Source organism: Esox lucius, chromosome 17, assembly GCF_011004845.1.
Source record: "Esox lucius isolate fEsoLuc1 chromosome 17, fEsoLuc1.pri, whole genome shotgun sequence".
Taxonomy (NCBI): Eukaryota; Metazoa; Chordata; class Actinopteri; order Esociformes; family Esocidae; genus Esox; species Esox lucius.
The window spans coordinates 35,007,972-35,033,300 of NC_047585.1; the positions used below are offsets into that span (position 1 = coordinate 35,007,972).

The 25,329-nt window shown below is 39.4% G+C and overlaps 2 protein-coding genes across 3 annotated transcripts in view; both read right to left on the reverse strand.

Moving 5' to 3' along the window:
* Positions 1-2,241, reverse strand: part of LOC105016916 (metabotropic glutamate receptor 2) — a 61,472-nt gene extending 59,231 nt beyond the window's left edge. The window contains exon 1 of one of the 2 annotated variants that reach the window (XM_010881083.4): positions 1,553-2,241. The gene's annotated coding sequence lies outside the window, so the exon portion shown is untranslated. Of the gene's footprint in view, positions 1-843; positions 917-1,552 lie in introns of those variants that run through there. The other variant, XM_010881084.4, reaches the window with a different exon arrangement.
* Positions 2,242-16,549: 14,308 nt separating this feature from the next.
* LOC105016917 (testis expressed 264, ER-phagy receptor) overlaps positions 16,550-25,329 on the reverse strand; it is a 63,197-nt gene continuing 54,417 nt past the window's right edge. The window contains exon 4 of the mRNA XM_010881085.4: positions 16,550-17,453. Coding sequence (XP_010879387.1) covers positions 17,185-17,453 — 269 coding nt within the window. The 3' untranslated portion in view covers positions 16,550-17,184. The remainder of the gene's footprint in view (positions 17,454-25,329) is intronic.

Consider the following 25,329-nt stretch of genomic DNA (forward strand, 5'->3'; position numbering starts at 1 on the left):
AAACAGGGCTTGATCCAACTTGATATTTTTTGGTAAATTACATTTTAGTACTTATGTAGATCCCAGAGTAACTTACTAACTGTATTAATGTTATGATAGCTACTGTAAATCACATATAATCCAGTAAATTGAAGTAATCCAGTTAAGTAATATATATATTTCTTAAGTATTCTTCAGGTATAAGTTTCATATCAGCCATAACATACACACATAGAAAAAGCAACATAATATCATTTCATACAAAAAACACTAATCTCATTAAAAAAAATATCTAAGAATCTGTTTGAATGAACTACAAAAAGAAGGAATGTATTTTATTGTGTTTCATTGGGGGGGGGGGGGGGGGGGGGGCTTGAACTATATGTTGTTAAACTATGTCTGTTGTTGTTCCTAATACATAATTGTCTTATTCTTTGTGAAGTGGTTTTCAATTTGAAAATGTACACGTTTGTTATGTACACGAACCTCCAAAATGTTGGTTATCGCGTTCGGAGAAACGTTCTTTTTTTTGGAGGGGGGGCAGTTTTCTATATGGTCTAAATGTTACATCTCTTCTAAGCATCCTTTCATTACCAGATTAATAATGTATCTTCTGTTTAGATGGCTGACTGAACGAACGGCGAGAACAAGCGGCTGGTAGCCTATAGGTTCAACCGATGACACGCACATTTTAAGTTTCAACAACATTAAAGTTAAATCTCAACATTTGACCGCATATACGGTTTAGCAAATCATTGATATAGCGCCAGATGCAACCTTATGGTGCCCTACGGTAGGCATATCCTAATACTGTTACGGTCATTTATGAAGCATAGTGGCATTTTTCATTCATTTATATTTTACCTTTTGTATGATACAGTTAGCATCCAGGTCTTCACCCTCAATAACAATTCGTCCTCACGCTAAAGCCCAATCTGGAATTCATTCTACATGTGCGCAATAATTTAATAATAAACTACGGAAAACCTTGCAATAACTAGCATACATGAAAATACATCTACTCTATGTCGAAATTATTCAGTTTTTTTTTTAATTAAATAATGTACAGAACAATGGAACGTGACTCCAGAATATGTGGGAGTGGCAGCAACCTGTGCCGGTGTTAATAAAAAAATATTAATAATTATTTATCTTCCAGCTATTTGTTATAATAGCACGTCATCTACTTTTGAATTAAATAAAGGCCTATACTGCAAATTAAGGAAGTAATGGAAACGAGTGTATGTGCAAATCTAGGCAATTTTCATAAATGAGCAAAAGGTAGAATAGGGTTACAATGTCTAAACCTACAATGACATAGAGATAAAACAGCAAACTGTTTTGCTATGACAATACAACAGACCGACCATGTTATTTATTCCCTGTATTGTTTCCATTCCACATGTTAAGATAGATCAGTTAAGATAATGTCACCACCATTAAACAATTTCCGCGTGATCCATGCGTCAGCTCATCCTTCACGGATGCAGAAGCATTCCGTACACCGGAATAATCAAAAAGCTAGCACTAACAGTGAGAAGCTTAGTCTATAAACCGCGAGTTAAGTTCTTACCTTTTTGCATTTGGTAAAACCTTTTCTTAGCCTTATCAAAACATCGAGGTTGACTCATCCAACACCAACAAAATGATGATAAGTCCCTTCTTTCCGAAGTGGTGCGGAGCTGTGACTTTTTAAATAACTTTAAGACAAACTGAGTCTGGAAGTATGGAATCGTCGCGCATCGGTCTCGCAGGTGGAGCAGGTGGGAACTGTCCTTGGTCCAGTCGAGCTTAGATTGATTGGCACGAGTGGCAAATTCCTCTACGTTCTTGACGACGTAGCTGTGCCAGAAGTTCCACGAGTCGAAATGTGGCATTCAGGGCAGCTATCTAATACTTTGAGGGACTAATCTAACGAAGTAGATAAGTATATAGTTACGTAATTAAACAGGATCCTAAATTTGTCGGAGCCCTGTTCAAAACCACGAAGCATGCAATTAAAAATATTGCGCTTATAATTCTTATGAACTAATTAACAACACATCACGCACCATTTCCTAATGCGATAATAACATTCTTGCATGGTGTAATATTCCAAATTAAATACTGTCATATTAGAGATAGTGGAAGCTCCTTCTACGCGCGGAGTTAATAAGGAACAACTTCCAAACAGACGTAGCCCAGACAATTGAAAAGGTTAGCGAGGGGCTCGCGCGATGTTCTGCAGGCAGATCTACCTCTGATACTCTTCAGCCTCGCATGCAACTTCCTTGCTGTGTAGGAGTTGCCCTTGCAATGCAGCTTGCACTGTGTTATTATTATGCGATAAATAAGGAGGTTTCCATTTGTTATTCATCTTCCCGAATCATTGCTACAATAAAGGATTGGTCTTCATGAAATACTTTAGATTCTAAAAAAATCCATTAAACCCTCTCAAAAAATCTGATAGCCACCAAATTATGTGGATGTTTATTGCGTGGTTTTCAACTCATCTGGGTTCATAATGACTGTTGCCTGGTTCTAGATGTTATTACCACTGAATATAATAAAATGGAAATGTTATGTGTGTCACAACATTTTATTTCTCATCAAGATGAGAAAAGACTGGTCTATAAAGACGTGCTATTATTTTTGTAAGATTAGGTTGCTACAGTATAAGCCACGTGTTCAGGGATGGAGCTATTAGAAGCACCTACATTACATAGTACACCATTTTCGTGGGATTCCTTTTGGCTCCACAGCGCCACTTTTACGACCAGTGGATATAAATCGAGTACTGCAACTTTAAATGTGAACTCGATAAAAACTGTAACCAAAATTCAGCACAGAGGTTTGAAAGTGTTGGTAGTAGGGAATTGTGAGAGCCTTAGGACTTATAAACACTTACATTTAGAAAATACTGTTGTTTGAATGTCTAATTCATTAATCACTCCAACTAGAGTTAAAGATAAAGATTACTATTGGAGGGGGGGGGGGGCACGTAGCCAACTTTGTCAGTCTAGGCAGCGGCTAAGGAAGTAAGGGTGCTAGGACCTACATAAACGCTTACAGTACATTTGACAACAGAAGTAAGTAACCTATAACAAGCACAAAAAGCAAGCATTATACATCTCAGAGTGCACTGTACTTACATAGTATATTGAAACTGTGAAATGTGCCTAGTTCGGCATAGTCAGCCTACCGATTGTGCCTACCTGTTACATTTTGGGATTAAAATACAAAAATGCTTATTCTTCATTATTGATTTGTTTGATTGTGTACTTGCTATGGTTATTCATTTTTACTGTTATTTTTTAAAAATCTTGTGTGGATAAAACGGGCATACACAAAATGTTGTCTGTATGGCTAGTCCTTCAGATGTTCGACTGAAAGCTTCTGCCATTCAGTTGTATTAGAGCAAAGTTGTGGAGTAACAATAAATCAACCACATTTGCTATGGCTGGGACTGTCTGAAAGGAAAAGGTGATATCTTCGAAGCCCAAAAACATCACTAACTTACCCACTGAGTGCCACTAGCAGGCAGAAGCCTTCTTTTCCCACTCTTGTGCTAGCTGCAGCCAAATAGTTTGTGTGAAGATGTTAGCGGCTGCAGCAGGCCTCATCTACTTCTTGTTTTTTTTACCATAACAAGAAGTAGCATTTCAAATTATAAACATCTGGTAAGTGTCATTGTTTTATTTCTGCAGCTTAATTGCTGTTAGCTGTCTATGAAAATGTTATGTGACCGTATGTGATTGGGCAAACACTGTTACCTTTAAGCTTTGTATCACTGGTTACTTTGAGTGAGGAAACAGGTAAAATATTTTGAAAAAAGTGTATTTCTATGTGTAAGTGGTAAACTGACATTTTAAACTGTCCAAAAATAAAAAAACATATGGAAGAAGTGCCTTGGATTTCATTGTCTGTACATGTACCAGCGCGAAATTACCGAAATATCGAATTAGATTCGATTACATGTTTCGACGCATGACTTGTGCAATGTAAAAGCTGCATGATACATCCTACAAACATGACTGTGGATTTCTATTGGATAACCAACTTATGTTCATACTCCATACTCGATCTGTTATTGAAGTACTGTCCCTTTAGGACCCTAGCTGCCACATCCTTTCATGTGTCCCTATCTGTTGTGGGTCTTGGTGTTAGCAATGGTGGTAAGGAACCATAGGTGGGTGGATGCTCAATGAGGTTGATGTTGCTGGACGCATTACTTTGTGCCGGTACTGTTGTCTCTATGCTAGTTCTCTGTGGTAGTTGTTGCACTTGAGTGAAAACAGTTTAATAACTGACTCAGCTTTTATCAAACTTAACTAAGTAATCACAATTTGACAGGGTAGCACGATTACGGAATAAACATGCGCAGAACAAGATCCATACACGGCTGTGAAGTGGACAGAGGAAGTAGGATCTGTAGCTACTTTTTCAAACCGTTCTTACACAAAAAGGGCAATATCATAATTTAATGTCAGAGAGTTATTTCGACCTCATACCGTGGAAAAATAACTATGTTCTAACGAAACGTAATCCAATTTCTTTGTTACACTGAGCTTTATAAGCTTTAGAGACCTCTCAAACTTCAGTGTGTAAACTCACAGTATTTCTCACTTTGCCTGGGCTGGCCGCCCTGCAGACTGGAGCAGTGAATGGAGTCGATACCATAGCCGCCTTCTGTGAGGTAATGCAGAGAAGTTCCATTTGCTGTGTTCAATGAGTACCTGCTCAGTGCACAGACATGGATTGGGTACTGACTGTCAACCGAGGCCCCTGGCTCCCTCTGCTTGTTTTTCACCCTCTTCCCATCTAAGTCTAGTGGATTTTATTATAAAAGAAGGGGCTATGCGTATGGACATTTTCCTAGCCCACTATCATGTTAGTCTTGCATTTGCTGTCTGAATAGATGCCATTTGATCAAAAACATAGGCATGAGGGGAATTACATATTCCCACCTATTCCCATTATAGTGGGAAATAACATGAATAATGTATAATAATAATAATAATTAACTTGTGGAGTACATGTCCTTTTCTCAATACATTCTATATATATAATGAGTAGAAAGATATATTACAATATATCAAAACATTTAGTAGTAAACATTAAAAGCTTTGTGAAATAGGAATGTCTTATGTAGCGATTCCCATGGGATGCTAGGAAGAAAATGAACTCCTTACTGGAAATCCATCTGTAAAAGAGTAAACTGTGAATGTTGTAGCATAGGTAGTGTTCAAAAGCTGAGGGGCCACATATGAAAAAGCCCTGTCATCCATGCTACACAGGGTTGTGGGTGATATGAATTGACTGTTTAAGTCTGAATATGTTAGGGTTCATGGTGGTGAATCGCTTCCAAATTGGGTATGTACTTAGATGCATTATGCTTGAGGGCCTTATATGTGAACAGAAGAATCCAGCCAGTGAAGACTGAATAAAGCAGGGGTGGTGAGATTATCCTGGCATCTGCATTCTTGATTGCATTTAGATGCTCTGTCAGCTTATCTGTTACATTGTCGGTAAATCCATTTGTCCACACACAGACGCGTGTCATCAGCATACAAAAGTTTAACATCTTTAGATTCATATACGAAGTGACAACATGTATATAAAAACAGGGGTTGCCCCAAAACATTGGTCTGTGTGTGACAGTGTCAGAGCTGGATTTATAATTGCCAGCTCTGACAAATGTTGCCATGTCTGTAAGAGAGGGGTGAAACCACTGGAGGTCTGATCCAGAGAATCCGTGTGTATGAGTCTATTGATTTGTATTGCATGATTCACTGTGACAGAAGCAAGCAATTATGTACAAAAGTAAGGATACTAGTGTGTGTCCCACCAGCTGCCATGCACAAGTGTTACTCACACCAGGTTTTCTCCGTACTATCCTAGACTGGAAAGGTTCTTGGAGATCGTAGGCTGAAAAGTGTAGCTTTATTGTTTTAATTATATAGAATTCTATAGCATGATTGAATTATGTATCTACTCACATGTGTATGTTAGTGAGAATTAGTCATATAATCCAGTATTCACACGCATGGATGGGGGGTTATTCTCATCTCTATTAGCTGTAGTCAGAAACAAATAGAATAAAATGTCAAGTAAATTTAGTGTGCTTGCTAGCTTATTATACAGTATTTATGGTTTTTAAATACACGATAGCAGTGGCAGTGATTGCAGTAGAAATGGTAGTGTGTGTAGATATAGATAACAATTTAGTTAATAGATAGCTTTGTAAATGTCCACCCCTGTGTTCCCAGGCTTGGCACTGAATCCAAAACTAATTAATTGTAATCAACATGGTTTATAGGATTACAGTTTTAAGTCGTATGACTTTGTTTTTATAGCTTATTTATTACAATTAAATGCATCAATGCAAAAAAAAAAGTGTAACACTTGAAGCATATGCACTTGAAATGTAGCATCATACCATGTTATAAAAAGTCCATAACCATGTCATAGCAGCTGACACAACCTGTCATAATATTATAAGAACACTGTCATGACACAAGCATGTTGTGACATAGTGTTTTGTGTTATTCTATGGCTGCTTACATGCTCTACATGTAAAACACATTTTACATTCATTCCAGTGATAAAAAAGAGTGCATTGGATGTATTTATGTACATCAATTTCAATTGTGATAATCTGGCTTGAGTGGTAGATTTTGAATCTCCTTTGTACGTGTCATACCTAGCTGTATAATTATGCAATATATGTCACAAAAGGTCTAAATAGACTGTATGTCATTACTGTTTTATGACAGTTCTCTGACTGGTTATGACAACTTCCTTTAGTTGCTATCAGAAGTTATGACTGTGTTATAATACATGTTTTTGTTACTCAAGTATAGATGGGAAGGTGACTGATTGTTTGGGTAGCCTGGACATATAAAAGTTGGTCTTGTGTTTGTTGCTTAAATTGTTATAGAGTTCCTATTATTTTCAGTGGGTTAATCATCATCAAGTCAATGATTGATAGTGTTCTGAAAATATGAATTTTCTATGTGTCTGAAACTGTTAAAGAACTGCTCAATGTGAAATGTCTGCACTTTGTTCTCTTCTGCATTATATTCATTATGTTACATACTAATTCATGCAAACAAAATTGTTTATACTTTGAAATAAGTAAACATTTGAAATAAGAAAAAATGTGGATACCCTAACCCTAAATATACATATGTTGTTCTTGATAAGTTAACTAGGAACTAACTAGGTAAGTTATTTTAAGCTATGGCATAAATCAATGGAGAAATGGAAGGACGATAGGTAGACAACCGAGATACATAGCGAGATAGAGAGAACCAGGTGGACAGGGGACTGTCAGTCTAGGGCCAATCAATAGTGCAGCTGTTTGGATCAGCCATCCATGTGGAACAGAATTAGGTGTGGTGGATTCCCCCTGGAGTGTGGAAGTGTGTGTATATATGTAGGCTGCAAAGGAAGCCAAAAAAGAAAAATGTGCACTAGGTTGTTTAATGACATGAAAGTGCACAACTCCCTTTTAAAAGGCACTTGGTATTGTGTCAACTGGTCCATAGATAGCCGGCTATTGTATGAATTTTGTTGAAATCCATCAAACGACTTTGGCATTATATTTCTCCTTTTTACTTTTACCCTGTCTTTCTCCCAAATGTCATTATATTGAATTTCTAATTAAGGCTCAGCTTCCTCCCAGCAATTCCAAGCAGAATCAAGACAGTCACAAACTGTCCAGACTCATGAAGTCCACACCAGAAACCTTACACGCTGCAAGGAATGGATTCTTCTGCTTCCTATCTTTATTGAGGCAAAACCTGGTCTTGCAGTTTACACAGCTAACAGTGACTTTACCAAAGCTATGTTCAATTCAACCTGCCTAAAACCATGAACGGAAACAGTCAATATGCTTAGGAAATCAATGTGACTAAAGCCATTGTTGATCTAAAAAATTCAAACTTTTTTTCAAGAAAAATAACTAAATAGATATAAAACTAAACAGTCAAGCAATCCAGATATTTAGCCATGAAAACAATCAATAATATACGGACAGTATGGACAGGTTGCTGCATGCATATGTTTTGCGTCAAACCCTAACCCAAACTTTTCCAGCACGATACATTCACGTTGCAAATGCAAATAGAAAAACGTATTAACATAATATGTAAATGTTATTTAAATTGAAATGTCATCCCAATAATGTTGTTGGTGTGTATAGGCCATTTTCTTTTTTCTGTGTCTCTCTCCTTTTTCACCTCAGAATGAACAGCACAGTTCATTTTCAGTGAAAGCGGGAGACAGAGAGTGGTAATTAAAATGACTTGTGGTTAGTCCCTGTTCGTAGCATAATTCCCCCTCTGCTAACACAAAGGGACTCATTTCCTCCTGAAATAGACTCTTTAGTTAATGGTACAATGGCAAGGAGCTGAAGGGAAGAGAGAAGAGAGACATTAGTTAGCATGTCAATTAATGTCCTAGGGAATTATAGAGAACAGTCTCTTTACACTTCCTGTGCAGTGGCCAGTCACTGTTTGGTGAAACATCGAGAAGTAAATCGAAATCCTACAAAATAAAAATGATGAATAAGAAAACACGAAAATCCCATCTCATTTGATTTGCCATTGTGTGGGTGTGTGTGGACAGTACCAGGCTTAGCCACAGTGAGGTGCTTGTAAAGCCTGGACTAGAACCTTTATTTTCCTCACAGATCAGTTCCAAATGGCACACTATTCCAGACATAAGCAGTTAATTATACAGAAAATAGCGGGCTTTTTGGGACCACTATGCTTCTTCCACTTCTCACTTCACTTGTGACTTTGACCAGAACACTGAAATAATTTTCCATTCACCAAGCCATAGTTTCAAAGTGAATGTTTTCTGAGAGCTGTGTGCATGGACCATTTTTCCATAACGTTCCACAAGTGGCACAGCCCCAATCGGTTCCATCCAATAAGCTTTAGCCCTGTGGCGTTTAAGTGACAGCTAGAAAGACACACGCACAAACGGATAATGATATGTCACGCATGCCGGGATAGATAAGATGTAGTACTTATCTGTAGTTATTTGTAAATAAGTCTAATCTAGTACAGAGTTTTACAGCGGTGTTATTTGTTCATAAACATCAGCCATTAATATCTAGAACAGGTCACATAAATGAATGCCATTTCCAAACAGTTGGAGTTACAAACTTATAAATAACACTTAACAGTCAGTAGAGTCTTTGGAACGCATAATGTTTTGCTATACAATGCCCACAAGCCAAATATTCTGAAAGGTAAGCAGAGGTTGTTGCTGTACAATTGTTGAAAAGAGATAGGGAAGGTCATTTTATACAATAGAATAAATTGAAGTAAACATTAATACAAAAAATCCTGTGACATGGCTAGAATAAATAATTGTATATTATTTATATTGTTGTCATTCAGCACAATAATGACCACAAACACTCTAAAAATACATTTGAATTTTTAATTAATTCATTGGTGGCAGTGAAATTAAATGAAGGATGGAAGTGTAGAGTGTTCCATGCAAACCAGTGCCAGATGTTGCACAGAATTCTCAAAAATGTCCACTGAAAACACCAGACGGATGCTCAGTGGCCCAAACAAATTTGAGGGAACATTGGTCACTATAGTGCCAATTTGTGCACAACTGTATATTGGGAGGGTACCGGGATAACCTTTGTATAAATAACATTACTACAACATGTGCCATTTCAGAGGTTTGCTGTCAGGACCTGTACACACACAGGCTCTGCATACAAATAAGTTTAATAACAGCATTAATAGCACTGTGGTGTTCAGAATGTTATCTCCCTCTGGGTGGGTATCAACCTTCAGATTGCACCCTGTACACTAAATGTTTACTAATTTTAACCAGACCTTTAAGCTGCTTTTGATACACAATGATGTACACATTAGATGTCAAATAGACAACATCAGGACATCCACCAAGGTCCAAAATGGGAAAAGAACCCTGGGATCTCACCAATGCTAAAAGGTAGAAAATAAATTAGAATTAAAAGAACTTTTTCAGATGTTTAACCGAGCACCTAGAGAAACTACAGAAAAACAATGTCTATCTAATGGAACTGCATGCAATGTAAATATACAGTTGTGCTCCAAAGTTTTTATACCCTTGGAGAATTGATAAAAAATGTACCATTTGTAAAGAAAAACACGAATGAGCATGCAAAACACACCTCTTTTATTTCTTATGTGATTCACATTAAAAAGTAGGTCTTAACAGAATGGTACAATCACAAAGGTCTGCGTACCCTTAGTTCTTAATACTATGTATTGCCCCCTTTAACATCAATGACAGCATGCAGTCTTTTGTAATAGTTGTCTATGAGGCCCTGAATTCTTGAAAGTGGTATAGCTGCCCATTGGTCTTGACAAAATGCCTCCAGGTCATGCAAAGTATTTGGTTGTCTTGCATGAACCGAATGTTTGAGATCTCCCCAGAGCGGCTCGATGATATTAAGGTCAGGAGACCTTAATGTCTGCTGTAACCACTGGAGGGTCAACTTGGCCTTGTGCTTAGGGTCATTGTCGTGATGGAAATTCCAAGAACGTCCCACGCGCAGCTTTCGAGCTGAAGAATGCAAATTGTCTGCCAGTATTTTCTGATAACATGCTGCATTCATACATTTTCACAAGATTCCCTGTGCGTTTTGAGCTCACCACCATGCTTCACAGGTATTCTGTTCACTATAGGCCTTGTTTGACACCTCTCCAAACATTGCGCTTATGGTTGTGACCATAAAGCTCTATTCTGGTCTCATCATTCCAAATTAGTGTGTCAGAAGCTGTGAAGCATGTCAAGGTGTTGTCATGGCATATTATACATGGGCTTTTTTGTGGCATTGGTGCAGTAAAGGCTTTTTTCTGACAACGACTCATTTTGGTTCAAGTATTGTCGTATTGTGCTCCTTGAAACAACCACGTCATTTTCCAGAGCAGCCTGTATTTTTCCTGAGGTTACCTGTGGATTTTCTGTGTATCCCAAACAATTATTTTGGCAATTTTGGCTGAAATCTTTCTTGTTCTACCTGACCTTAGCTTGGCATCAAGAGATCCCCGAATTTTCCACTTCTTAATAAATGATTGAACGGTACTGACTGGCATTTGCAAGGGTTTGGATATATCTTTTTCCATCTTTGTGAACTTCCATTACCTTGTTACGCAGGACTTTTGACAGTTATTTTCTGCTCCCCATGGCTCAGGATCTAGCCACGTGAAAGCTAACAAACTCATTGACTATTCATACACAGACACTAATTGCAATTTAGTGTCTGTGTATGAATAGTCAATGAGTTTGTTCAACTCATTCAAACAATGAGTTTGAATTTCCCACAGGTGTGGGAAACCAAAATCCAACAGCAGAATCGAGGCGAAGGCACACAGGGAACGAGCAGGCTGCAGAAAGTGACGGTCCACAGGGAGACTCAGGCGATGGTAACGAAGGGCTAGGCAAAACTCTGTATGACAGAAGGCCGGTGTGGGTCAGAGCGAACGTAAACTCAGTAGGAAATAGGTAGGAACGGCTCAGCAAGTTGTACCTCTACAAACAATACCTCACACAGATGTGTGAGCCAACCTAGGTTAAATACAGAGTGAAACAGGTGTTTAATATTCAGATGATTGCGACTGGGGACTGGTGGTGCATTTCTCTGTGTTGGGAACTTGGGTTTCGGTGGTTGTTTCCCCCGTCGGAGCTGTCGAGAGCCTGAGCGATCCGTGAACCTTACAAAGGGTATGCAAACTTTTGATCATTTGGGTGATTTCTGATATCATTATAATTTAAACAGGAGCCAAATAACAATGTGAGAATAAATGGCTTCATATGAACAAATAAAAAATAAAATGTTTTGAATGTGTCCTCAAAGTGTTAGAAGCAAGAAAAATGTAAGGAAAAAAAGTATAAGGATCTGAGCTAAATTGACAAGGGCCAAATTGTGATGGTTAGATGACTAGGTCAGAGCATCTCCAAAACTGCAGCCCTTGTGGGGTGTTCCCGGTCTGTAGTGGTCAGTACCTATGAAAAGTGGTCCAAGGATTGGGAAACATTCGGTCATGCCATTCATGTGGATGTTACTTTGACATGAACCACCTTCCTAAGCATTGTTGCAGACCGTCTGCACCCTTTCATGGCAAACGGTATTCCCTGATGGCATTGGCCTCTTTCAGCAGGATAATGCGCCCTGCCACAAAGCAAAAATGGTTCAGGAATGGTTTGAGGAACACAACGAGTTTAACGTGTTGACTTGGCCTCCAAGTTCCCCAGATCTCAATTCAATCGAGCATCTGTGGGATGTGCTGGACAAACAAGTCCAATCCATGGAGGCCCCACCTCGCAACTTACAGGACTTAAACGATCTGCTGCTAACATCTTGGTGCCAGATACCACAGCCCATCTTCAGAGATTTAATGGAGTCCATGCCTCCACGGGTCAGGGCTGTTTTGGCGGCAAATCGGGACCAACACAATATTAGGCAGTTGGGGTATTATGGCAGATGGGGTATAGTTCTGAGGTTTAAAATAGAGGATATGTGAGACCAGGCAATGTTATTCCAATCTTTAGTCGTCCAGTTTTGGTGATCACATTCACACTAGCCTTCTTCCTGTTCTTGATTGACAGGCGTGTGACCCAATGTGGTCATCAGCGGCTGTTGCCCATATGCTTTAAGGTTTGCACACCAATCTCTCATTAACAAGACTTTTTCACCCACAGAACTGCTGGAGAATGTTTTTTTTTTTATTGCACCACTCTCTGTAATCTCTAAAGACTGTAGAGCACCAAAAATTCCAGGAGATGCTAGAATGTCCATGTCTGGTACCAACAATCATGCCATGGTTAAAGTCACTTACATCCCACATTTTCCCCATTCTAATATTTGGTCAAACAACAACTAAACTTCTGACTATATGCATTACATATTATGTGGCAGCCACATTATTCAGTTTTTGGCTATTTACATTAACAAGCAGTTGTATCTAATAAAGTGGCAACTGAGTGTATAGAGCAAAAAAATAATTAAGATGTGTTTGAGTATAGTTTGTAAACAGAGCTTGTATAAGTAACAGAGTGGGTGGTTGGAGCACTTTGAAGCACTATGAAGAACAAATACACCCACCGACTTGCCTTGGTTTCACAGAGAAGAGGAAAAGTAACTCAATCAAACAACCAAGAGGAAACTTGTTGTGATGGATACAACAATGAAGAGATCAAACTTCAGGGATGGTTGATTGATGATCTTTTAACATGTTTGTGTCTAAGTGGGAGGTATTGAACTTGTGTTCTTTTCTCACAAAATGTCTCAGAAAAAATGTGAAAATGTAAACCATGGATATTTCTGTTACACTTTCATAATCCTTTTCTTTTTTATTAGACCCTCTCAGTGTTAACTGCAAATGCAGAACTAGCATTACCAGAGAGCATTCTTCTCTTTGTTTTGGTAGTGGGTTGATGAAAGATTGACTGCTTCTCTGGTTTCTATAAGAAAAATCACTATATTGAAGAGACAAATTGTTTGCCTAATCAAATAACTTAGCTCAGATACCAATTCATACCTGAGAAGACATGCCACCAGGGGTCTCTTCACAAACTTCATATAGACCCCGTAGATGTCGGTCACTCAGGGCTACAGGCCATGACATCCAAGGGGCCTCCATTGAGTTTATTGGTAATTCTCCGTTAAATATTTTATTTAAACACAACTCATGGGCAAGAAAAGTAGAAATGTTTTTTGTATTTTGTTTTTGTTTAAAGAGAATCTCCACATTTCATGATTATAATTAGCAATTATGATTATGTCTTATTGAAGAAACTCCCAAAAGGCTTCAGGAAAGAAATTTGCTTGTACCAAAGCAATTTAAGGAGAATGCTCCACCAGCTAAGAACACAAACGATCTTGTAGGTGTCAACTCACATGATACCCTAAAGCACAATGACCAAGAAATGCACTACATGTCCACAACTGCCATAACCTGAGGCAAAGAGAGGCAAATATGCACCACACCATTGGAGCTTCCTGGTAACATATTGTGGTTGGAACTCAACCCCACCTACTGCATTACTGTCCCCCCAAAGCCACCAAACAATGCGGGCAGCTCCTGGAAACTGCCGGGATTAGCCAGCAGGGCCAGCACAGCCTCTAAACAGCCCTCTACATCCCATTATAACCTCGTCTGGAGTGACATTTTTAAGTAAATCACTCAATCGTTATCCATTGTGAACTGGATAACGATTGAGTGGTTTACAATTGTGGCCAAAAGTTTGCATACCCTTGGAGAATTGGTAATGCATGTACCATTTGTAAAGTGAGCAGGCAAACACTTGTAAGTCAACTGTCAGTCATTACAGAATGGCACAATCATAAAAGAAAACATGGCAACAAAGAAATGTTTTTACTGACCCCTGTTCAAAAGTCTGCATATCCTTAAAAAATTTACCATTTGTAAAGAAAAACACGAATGAGCATGCAAAACACACCTCTTTTATTTCTTATGTGATTCACATTAAAAAGTAGGTCTTAACAGAATGGTACAATCACAAAGGTCTGCGTACCCTTAGTTCTTAATACTGTGATTTGCCCCATTTAGCATCAATGACAGCATACAGTCTTTTATAATAGTTGTCTATGAGGCCCTGAATTCTTGCAGGTGGTATAGCTGCCCATTGGTCTTGGCAAAATGCCTCCAGGCCATGCAAAGTCTTTGGTCGTCTTGCATGAACCGCATGTTTGAGATCTCCCCAGAGCGGCTCAATGATTTTAAGGTCTAGAGACCTTAATGTCTATTGTAACCACTGTAGAGTCAACTTGGCTTTGTGCTTAGGGTCATTGTCGTGCTGGAAATTCCAAGAACGTCCCAGGCGCAGCTTTCGTACAGAAGAATGAAAACTGTCTGCCGGTATTTTCTGATAACATGCTGCATTAATCTTGCTATCAAGTTTCACAAGATTCCCCGTGCATTTAAAGCTCACTCACCCCAAAAACATCAGTGAGCCACCACCATGCTTCACAGAGGGGATGGTATTCTGTTCACTATAGGCCTTGTTGACCCCTCACCAAACATAGAGCTTATGGTTGTGACCAAATTACAGTGTGCCAGAAGCTGTGAGGTGTGTCAAGGTGTTGTCATGGCATATTGTAACCAGGCTTTTTTGTGGCATTGGCGCAGTAAAGGCTTCTTTCTGGCAACTCGACCATGCAGCTCATTTTTGTTCAAGTATTGTCGTATTGTGCTCCTTGAAACAACCACACCTTCTTTTTCCAGAGCAGCCTGTATTTCTCCTGACGTTACCTGTGGGTTTTTCTTTGTATCCCGAACAATTCTCCCAGTAGTTTTGGCTGAAATCTTTCTTGTTCTACCTGACCTTGGCTTAGTATCAAGAGATCCTCAAATTTCCCACTTCTTAATAAGTGATTGAACAGTACTGACTGGCATTTGCAAGGCTTTTGATATCATTTTCCATTCCTTTTTCATTTTCACCTAGTTGTGTCACCTTGTGTCTGTAACAAGGCAAAACATTCAAGGGTATGTAAACTTTTGATCAGGGCCATTTGGGTGATTTCTGTTATCATTATGATTTAAAAAGGAGCCAAACAACCATGCGATAATAAACGGCTTAATATGTATAGTCAGTCATATTTTCAAAATCAATGCCACCATTTCAAATTTTCTGCCAGTGTATGCAAACTTATGAGCATAAATGTACCTTAAAATCTCTTAGTTAGCTATGGCAGTCTCCTTTGGTCATTTTCTTGCTGCAGGATGAAACACTGTCCAAATAGTTTAGGGGCACTTGGTTTCAAACCAGACGAGATGTTTCCATACACAGTCTTCACCCTGATGCTGCTGTCAGAAGCCACTGAAGCCATCAGTGAGGCAGTTCCAATTGCAGGCATACCTGGCCACATCAGTAGCTGCACGTCTCACAGATGAGGTGCTGTACACTTTGGATCTTGGCCAGTTCCTTTTATTTGTCTTTTCTGTTGGTTTGCATCTTGTGTTCCCTCAGAAGTTTTATTAGTGTATATTCTGCTTCTTGAACTATTTCACACATCTATCCCTACCACTTGCTGAGTGCTCCTGATCTGTTAGGGTTTTTTCTTCACCACTGAAAGTATTATTCTGTCATCTGCTATTGTGGTCTTACTTGCTCTCCCAGGTGGTTTGCAATTGATGAGCTTACCACCGTTTTATTTCTTCTTACAGTTGATTTTGACAATCCTACTGTTTTTGCTGTGTTCTGATTAATTCATCCTGATTTATCAGTTCTTTTTCAGGCACCTTGTAAATGCGTGACATGCGTGATATAGGACAAATTATAATAAACTCACCCAGTCTAATTATTCTTACACATTGGTGTTGGATACAACATCATTATAAATACTGTACATGCTGGATTTGTATATGCTGGAGCTATGGCAAGATTTGACAAGTTTTGCCAAAATTGGGCCTATTTTGTTTGATATATTGGGTAAAACTAATGGTCACTACATACTAACAAAGGAATAAAGAACCATAATTATGTATTCAATAACTGTTAAAAACCTGACTTCAACCAGTAAAACAAATTGCACAGAAAGCTGGAATATTTTGGACATATACCACAACCCCCAGGTGCTTTATTTTACAGTTGTTACTAAGATAAACAGTAAACGTCTTTTTTGGCATCATACCCTTGGTACTGTATATTTTCTAATATACACACAAACGTCTGTATCAGCCGAAACTACCCAGTTTCAAATCTGTACACAGAACTTACAAGTTCATAGATCTCAAGTTGTTTAGAACAATTAAAAAGACAGGCAAAAATAACAGTATGAAAAAACACTGAGCACTTTTACATACACCATAAAATCACACACAACCACAACATTTTAAATCCAAAAAAGAATTGATCATAGTCAGTTTCAAGTTATGGTAATCATGCTAAGGAAAACCAATTAACAAAATAATTTTTTTTAATCTGGAATGCTTCCTGAAAAGTTCTGAAAAGTTTAGTAATTATTCAGTGTATACAATGTGCATAAAAACATGAACATTGGTTTCAAGGAACTCAGGTTCCCGGACACATTACTGTTTATTTCAAGTAGGTTATTTTCTGTCAGCCAGCCAACATTTGGCGATGAAAGATGATCCCCATTTCCCTTTAAAACTCTCCAATGCCTCAGGTGGTCATGTGGTCCTTTTCTTCTGCTCCATCACTCTTCCTCACTTCACAGCCTCACTCTTCTTCTCCGGCAACAATGCCCCTCTCTAAGTGCTTGTTGATCGAAAAATTGTCCACTTCCGCCTCCTCCTCCTCCTGTCCACCAGGGAGTTCCATGTCCAACTCCTCAAAGGAGGAGGCACTGGAACTCCTGCCTCTGCTGTCCTCATCTCCCCCGCGTCTTCGGAGCAGGGATGGAACGATGGATGGGGTTAGAGAGGTCTCTCTGCTGACTGACATTAGAACACCACTCCCTGAACTGCACTCGCTGTTGGAGTCTGCACCTATTGGGACAGGAAGACAGAGATAACAGATAAGAATAGGAAGAGTCTGCACATAGAGGCCAAGACACAGCGAGAGAACATGAGGAAGATGAAACACTGGTAAGACTAAGGGAAGTGTGTACATCAGAGATGACCGCCCCATCCACTGAATCATGATCTCTCACTCTCTCCTGATTCTCAAACAGTTGGGTTGGAGTGGTCTCCTAAGTTTACTCCCAATTGTGGAGAAAGTAATAAAGCAAAACAAAATGTCAGAGACAAAGATTTGCAATATTTTCCTAACTGATTACTGTTGACAAGGAAGGCAGTCCAACTAAAGTACATTTGCATTTTAGGAAATTAGTAAATGCTCTTATACAGAGCCACTTACAGTAGTTGTAGTAGTGCATACATTTTAAGGCCTGTTGACAAAATTTCAGCAACAGTAAGGTTCAGAACAGTGGTTCTCAAACTTTTTCAGCTAGTGTACCACCAACAAAATTTTGCTCTGCTTGTAGTACCCCTGAAGTACCTCCTCATGTTAATTTCACTAGTAAGCCTATGGTGTCATGAGTGTTTTCAAGTTCCCCCATCGGAGAGGCCAAGTACCCCCAGGGGTCCTAGTACCCTTGGTTGGGAACCACTGCTGTAGAATACAGATTAAGAGGTGGATTGCTCAGATGTCAGTTTAATTTCAGAACCGGAGGGAGGGGAAAAATGACACAGATAGTGTACCCTTTCTCAATCTAACCAGAGACCTCCAGTCCTGCTACCGAAGAGCCACTGTCCTTGTGGTTTTCACTCCAAACCCAATTTAGCACACCTGAATAATTCGACCGTTAATAACTGAATGAGGCTGCATATACATGGGGTTGGAGAGAAAACAACCAGGACAGTAGCTCTCCAGGAGCAGGATTGGAGACCCCTGATCCAACCCATGAAATACTGCTTGATGCCAAGTTAAATTGTCTCTTTTGGCAGACTGTTATTTACCACTGGCGATTCCCACCATCAGAGTATCCCAAATAACACTCCATTTACTATGCAGCACCGCATGGGGAACAGGGCGTCATTTGAGATGCAACTACTGTACTTTCTGAGTGCCACGGTCACATGTGACTCAGAGAAAACTCAAGACTTTCCAAACTTCTACTCGATGATTAAGGAGCTCTATGGTCTGCCAATCAAGTGCTTTTAATTGGACTAGATCCTGTTAGGACAACAGTCCAATACAATTCTTCTGTTATTACTAGAATGAGATTGTGCAAGTGTTGCTCATAGGTAAATTGGCTCATTATTCCATATAGCTGGGTCATCTACATGGAAACGAGTATGTGCGTGTATATGCAAGCAAACACATACTCTTTTCCATCTAGATTCATGCACAAGCGGTGGCTGGATTCTGTGAGACTGAGAAAGTGCAATTACAACAATTTCCTTTTCAGACCAAGAGGTAATGTGTGAATTAGGGCTAACCTGCCTTAAGTAGCAACCCACCTCTATCGAGAAGGATGGGGAATGACGGCTCATTATTTCCTATCACTGAATCGTCTACCTATTAAAATAAGTGGGTGTGTTGGTGTACACAATCCTGGCTTGGTGTTAGCAGTGGATGTGGAAGAAAGAGTTTTAAATAACTGTACTGGAGGGGTATAGTCAATACAGTCACTAATCATCATATCGATAAAGAGCTCCTGGCCTGACTTCTATATTGGACTGACAGGTCTGTTCCATTGGAAATCCTTCTGTGACTAATAATGTTTCTGAACTGCCTCATGAGTTTAGGAACACCATCATCTAAGACCTGCCAGAAACCTACATTTCTTTATAATGAAACACACTATATAAAAATAATATATTATTGCTGTTGTTAACGCCTCAGTGGAGAAATCCACAGCACTTTAGCAGATTTCTTCTGGATGAAGACAGACTGCTGCCTCACAGACACTGATCCTTTGATGAAGGGAATCCATAAGCATTAGAGAGTGGAAAAAGTTGTGAGTGCAAGAGAGTGCGAGTTAAATATTCGACTTATTGTGTAAATAGACAAAGAGTTTACTGGTCTCTAGTCAGACATCGAACTGACAGGATCGGTTGAGCTGCAAAAAGATTTACAAGCACAGAGAGCCTAGCACACAAAAGGAACTTTTAGCCTCAATATGAAAAAAACAACCAGATGCCTCCAAACAGGGTGGCAGAAGTGATCACTGCACTATATCAGCTTCTATAGAATTACATATGCTACATCAAGAAATAGCCAGCGCCAAAATAATGATATATGCTACATCGAGCAACAGCCAGCTCTTATAGAATACCTTAATTTATCAAGAAACAGCCAGTTCTTATAGAATGACATAATTTATCAAGAAACCGCCAACTCTTAAAGAATGACATAATTTATCAAGAAACAGCCAGCTCCTATAGAATGACAATTTATCAAGAAACAGCCAGCTCCTATAGAATGACAATTTATCAAGAAACAGCCAGCTCCTATAGAATGACAATTTATCAAGAAACAGCCAGCTCCTATAGAATGACATATACTGTGGCAATGGAACAATTTGTCCCCTGATGATTTTTAAAAGGAATGGTATGTCACAGTACACAGAGTAGATCTGACCAGTCCTCTAATATCAGATGCTTTCACCCAGTCCAGTCAATCTATCATGAAACATTGGTTGGATTTGATGGTGCATGACGTGACTCATTAAGAAAAGCGGCAGGGTTCAAACATGTGGAATTGTTTTAACACTGAAAGCATTCCATTGCTTTGTCCCAACACTTCCAGACAGCCAGTCAAGACATGTCTCACTTTGACATGGAGAGGCAAAAGTAAAGAGACCAGCTCAAACATCTAAAACCAATGTGGTTCACAGCCTTTACTTCAGCCTTCATTAAAGAGGCCTTCATGAGATGCAAGATTTCACTTCAACTTCAGAAATGGAAAACATCTTTGATGGGCATAAGCCAGACAGAGGATGTTTTGACAGTCATGGAAGATCAAATCTACTGTTTGCAATTCCACCAGTATATCATAGATAGCTGTACCAAGCACCCACCTGACTCTCTTCTGGACCAGATGCAGATACCAGTCAGTAATCTGGCTAAATGTCTTGGATAATCAGCCATGAAAGCAGTTGAATACAGAGACCAGAAGTTACAGTGAACAGACCAGGTTAGTACAATGAAACAAAAAATTATGATAGACACATTCCCACCCACCTTTTTTGAATGCAAAATATGGCACTGAAATGACAGTGACACTCAGACTTGGATCAGGCTGTGGCCATGAAACCAATTGTCAGTGCTCTTTGTGAACCTCAAAATCCTTTGTATTTGTTAGTAGCAGCAAGATGAAAACAGACTACTGTGGAGCTGTCCAGTGCTGAATTTCAGCCTCTGCGGAGCTCACTTGAATTTGTACATCCAGGTTTTTGTCATTGGTTTGCCATGTGTCTTTGCTAAACTTCTGACTTACGTCTTCATTTTAATACAATACATTTATCATCGCTTTCTTTTCTCAATCTGCCGTTTTTTGATTCAAATCATTATTCACATTATTGTACTTAACCATGCACAGGAAAAATGCAGTTTTCTCTGCCTCAACTTGAGGCAGTTATCGTTGGCCCTGAAAAACTATTTTCTTGTGAGGAGCATTGATGTGAAAGAGCACAAAGATCCCATGGGCTCTTTAAAAAAAAAAAGAAAAAAAAAGGGGGGACTGTGAGGGGGCAGGATGAAACATATCACATGTCTCTAATAGCATAAGCACGCAGTGCAATGTTGCTGTTTAGATGTTGGAATTGATTTTATGAGAAGACTTTCCTATTAGACCCATCAAAACACTGAATAAATACTGTCAGTGTAACAATATTAAATCCCAGTTATTTCCGGAGATCAACACCAAGAAAGAGTTACATCAAGACAGTTAATTACATCAAATCTGACAGTTAATAACATTGTGACATTGTAAAGATATAGAAATATAATTATGTAGATGCTATTTGGCTACTGGCCCAACAATCACATAATATTGACATGAATGGGAATGTCTTTCTAGTAATTATTTCTCTCTGTGTTCGGGGGGGAGGGATTATTTTACTAACACTAGAGGCACAAAAATCAGACGTGGCGCTGATGAGGGTATATATAATCAATTCACATCTTTGCTGAACATATCTACTCCGTTCTGTGTGTGGTGGGGATGAACACAAGATGTGTCACTTGAAACTCAGGATTTAAGTGATGATAATACATAAAGACAAAATGTATTGGCTTTCAGGGTTTAATGCCAAGAGTTTTTTGTTTTCCAAAAGTATCTATTAGCAGATAGGACAGACAGCATCCTACCTCATGTTTATGTATTTTATTCCATCACTGTGACTGTCACACACATTTCTAAAAGAAAGGCAGGGGAAGAGAGAGACAGACAGACAAGATAGACAGGAAGAGATAGACAAACAGAATGTAAAGATAAAGAAACAGACAGACAAACACGGAGAGACAAGACAGGATGACAGACAGAGAAAGAGAGACAGGCCAAGAGAGCAGGATGCATACAGAGCGATTAACTTGAAGCTGAATTGGATCGACATCAAAGTCACTAACAGCAGTTAATGTTGAAGTGTTTACCACCTGTATTTCTCTTTCCAGATCATTCCATACTTGCCCAATATATATGACAGGTATATGGGCCACAAGGTGTGTATATTTGTGCGTGACTGACATTGTCGTCCTGCCAGCATCACTGTTGATGTTGTATATTTATCTTACTTTTTCAGTTATTCCTAAATTGTCAGAGTGTTTGTACATTAACTGATCATATATGTACACACAGACACAAACTTGCAACCAATAAGTATGTACCTTTAGAAAAGTGCTAAATTGCAGTGACATTTCAAATCTTGCCCAGAAATTTAGTCATAGTATTAGAAATATATGCAAGTGTCATTTACCTGTGAAATGAATAGAAGGAAGTAGAAACTGAAATGAAAAATACATTATTTTGAGCCCAGTTTCCATGCGACACACAGGCACACTTCTACTTAAATTATGATATATTTCCCAAAATGTATAAAAGAATATTCAAGCCAATTATTTTGCATTATGAAGTTGTGAAATATCTCCCTCTGGGTATTGAAGGGTGAAGAGCAATGTATGGCACTGTGAAAACACAGGCTATTTTTCTAAGCTTATGACTAATACTTTGAGTGCCTAACTTGACTGCAGATTCATTTAATTTCTGAGGGCTAAATGAGAACTTTGCCAGGGCTGGCTCTAAAGGGGAAAGAGCACCAAAATGGCAACTGTCACCAGAAAGCAGGGTTGATTGATGGGTCAAGCCAATAATTCATAGACTCAGCAAGCCAACATTGCATGATCAGGCTGCTTTGCTAGGCTAATTAATTCCCATATAAAATAATTAACGCTTATTTAATACAGGACTGAGTAGTAGTGGCAGAGAGACCTACTCATTCTACTGGGAGCTGGATGCTTTTCACAGGACTTCCGCATGCCTCCATTTGTGAGAGACGAGGGTAATTACGGAACTGTAAGAGTAAACACATGGCATGTAGCCTAGCTTACTGATTTTATTCTGCTTTGTGAAGCTAAATATATTTCATACATGAAAAGACACTAAGGACAGTGCTAAGTGCCTGGTCAAGTTGCACATGATTCAAGCCCACAACCATGATTCAAGCCCACAACCCTCTCGTGCTTGTCTGGCAGTACATGCCAATGTAAACTGAAATGCCATGTAAATTATTGTAAAGAGAGCCACATTCATTTCTCTCCCATTTACGCTATTACTTTCTCACTCTCTCGTAATCTAAAAAGTATCTTAGTCACATGGGCTTCTGTCTGGATTTAAATACTTTTCTTTCTCCTAGTCTCCTGCCTCAAGCCACTCAGACTAAATTGAATCAGTCAATAGAAAACAGAGAGAGAGAAAGAGAAAAAAATCCCATTTGGTTTGGAAAATACGCATTAGGCTTGATATTCTTCTTTTCCAGGCACCAAAATCGTTTCTGGATTTGAGAGGATATGTTTAGTGGTGCCTTCAGGCTACCAGCTAGCTAGTCTTCCCACCCTTCAAAGCTACAATTGATCCATTATTGCAATGTGCCTGTGTGAAACATCCTGTGAAACTTTAAACTTGTTACCATTTAATGCGCTTTCTTCAGCTCGACTTTGAAATCCAAAGAAATGTTCTCAGGCAGCTTTAGGCAACACTGAGCAGTGGAACACAGGCTGGCAAAGCTAGCAATTCAAAAATTGCTGTTGCGTTGAAGACCGTGAGGGTGTGGCAAGATACAACAGAAAACGAGCCCTCATGGATGAAATTAGGGCCTTTACCTTAGACTGCAGCCTTCTCGGCGTGGGCTATACACTACATTTCAAACGTTTGGGGACACTTAGAAATGTCCATGTTTCCATGATACCATAGAAAAAAAAGAGCTTGAATCGGAAATATAGCATATATGAATAGGAAATACAGCCATTGAAAAGGTCAGAAATAATTATTTTTAATTGAAATAATAATTGCATCCTTCAAACTTTGCTTTCGTCAACTTGCAGCAATTACAGCCTTGCAGACCTCTGGATTCTAGTTGTTAATTTGTTGAGGTAATCGCCCACAAGTTGGATTGGCTTGATGGTTTACTTCCATACGGTCAAGCTGCTCCCACAACAGCTCAATAGGGTGGAGATCCGGTGACTGCGTTGGCCACTCCATTATAGACAGAATACCAGCAGACTGCTTCTTCCCTAAATAGTTCTTGCATAGTTTGGAGCTGTGGTTTGGGTCATTGTTCTGTTGTAGGAGGAAATTGGCTCCAATCAAGTGCTGTCCACAGGGTACGGGATGGCATTGCAAACTGGGGTGACAGCCTCCCTTCTTCAAGATCTCTTTTAGCCTGCACAAATCTCCCACTTCACCACCACCACAGTACCCCGAGACCATCACATTGTCTCCACCATGCTTGACAGATAGAGTCATTATATTGGAACACAGGACTGATAGGTGCTGATAAAGGGCCTCTGTACGTGTATGTAGATATTCTATTAAAAAAAAATCTGCCGTTTCCAGATACATTACCCATTTACAACAATAACAATGTATACACTGTATTTCTGATCAATTTGATGTTATTTTAATGGACAATTGTTTTTCATTTTCTTTTCTTTTGAAAACAAGGACATTTCTAAGTGACCCCAAGCTTTTGAACAGTAGTGTACACGAATACTTGAATGGCTGTGTCCAAACTTCTGAACGGTACCGCATATAATAAAATGCCACTGCACAGAACTCTGAAGAACTTTCAACCCCATACAATTTCCAGGGGAGAAGGTAACATTGAGACGGGAGGGAGGTTGACAGACAGATATGATGGGGGCGGATGGCCCTGTCACAGAGACAGGGGGTGATGGTCCGAGAAGGCTTCCGTGTACCGCTGACCTCTGCAAGACAAGACCAGTCAGTGACAGAAACATGGGTACCTGTCACAGTGTCATCACACACACGCACATATGCACAAACACAGACACACAGACATACGTGCATACATACATACATGCATGCATGCATGCACGCACGCACGCACGCACACACACCCCAAGCCAGTAAGGAAGAGGATTTGTCACTGTCATTTCAGTCAGGGCTGCAGCCATCTGTGGAGCTAGTGATGACAGAAAGAGAGAAGCGAGGAAGGGATAGAGACTGAGATGGGAAGGAGGTAGATAACATGTTCTGGTTGAGTGTGTGTGTGCGTTGGCCAGCAGGCAGCTAGATTAGGCTGGCTTTAGCGGACTGCTGTGCCTCAGCCCAACCTCTCACAGGCTCTCTCGTGTGTGTACGGTACGTGTGTGGGCGTCTGTTCTTGTGTATGTGTGACAA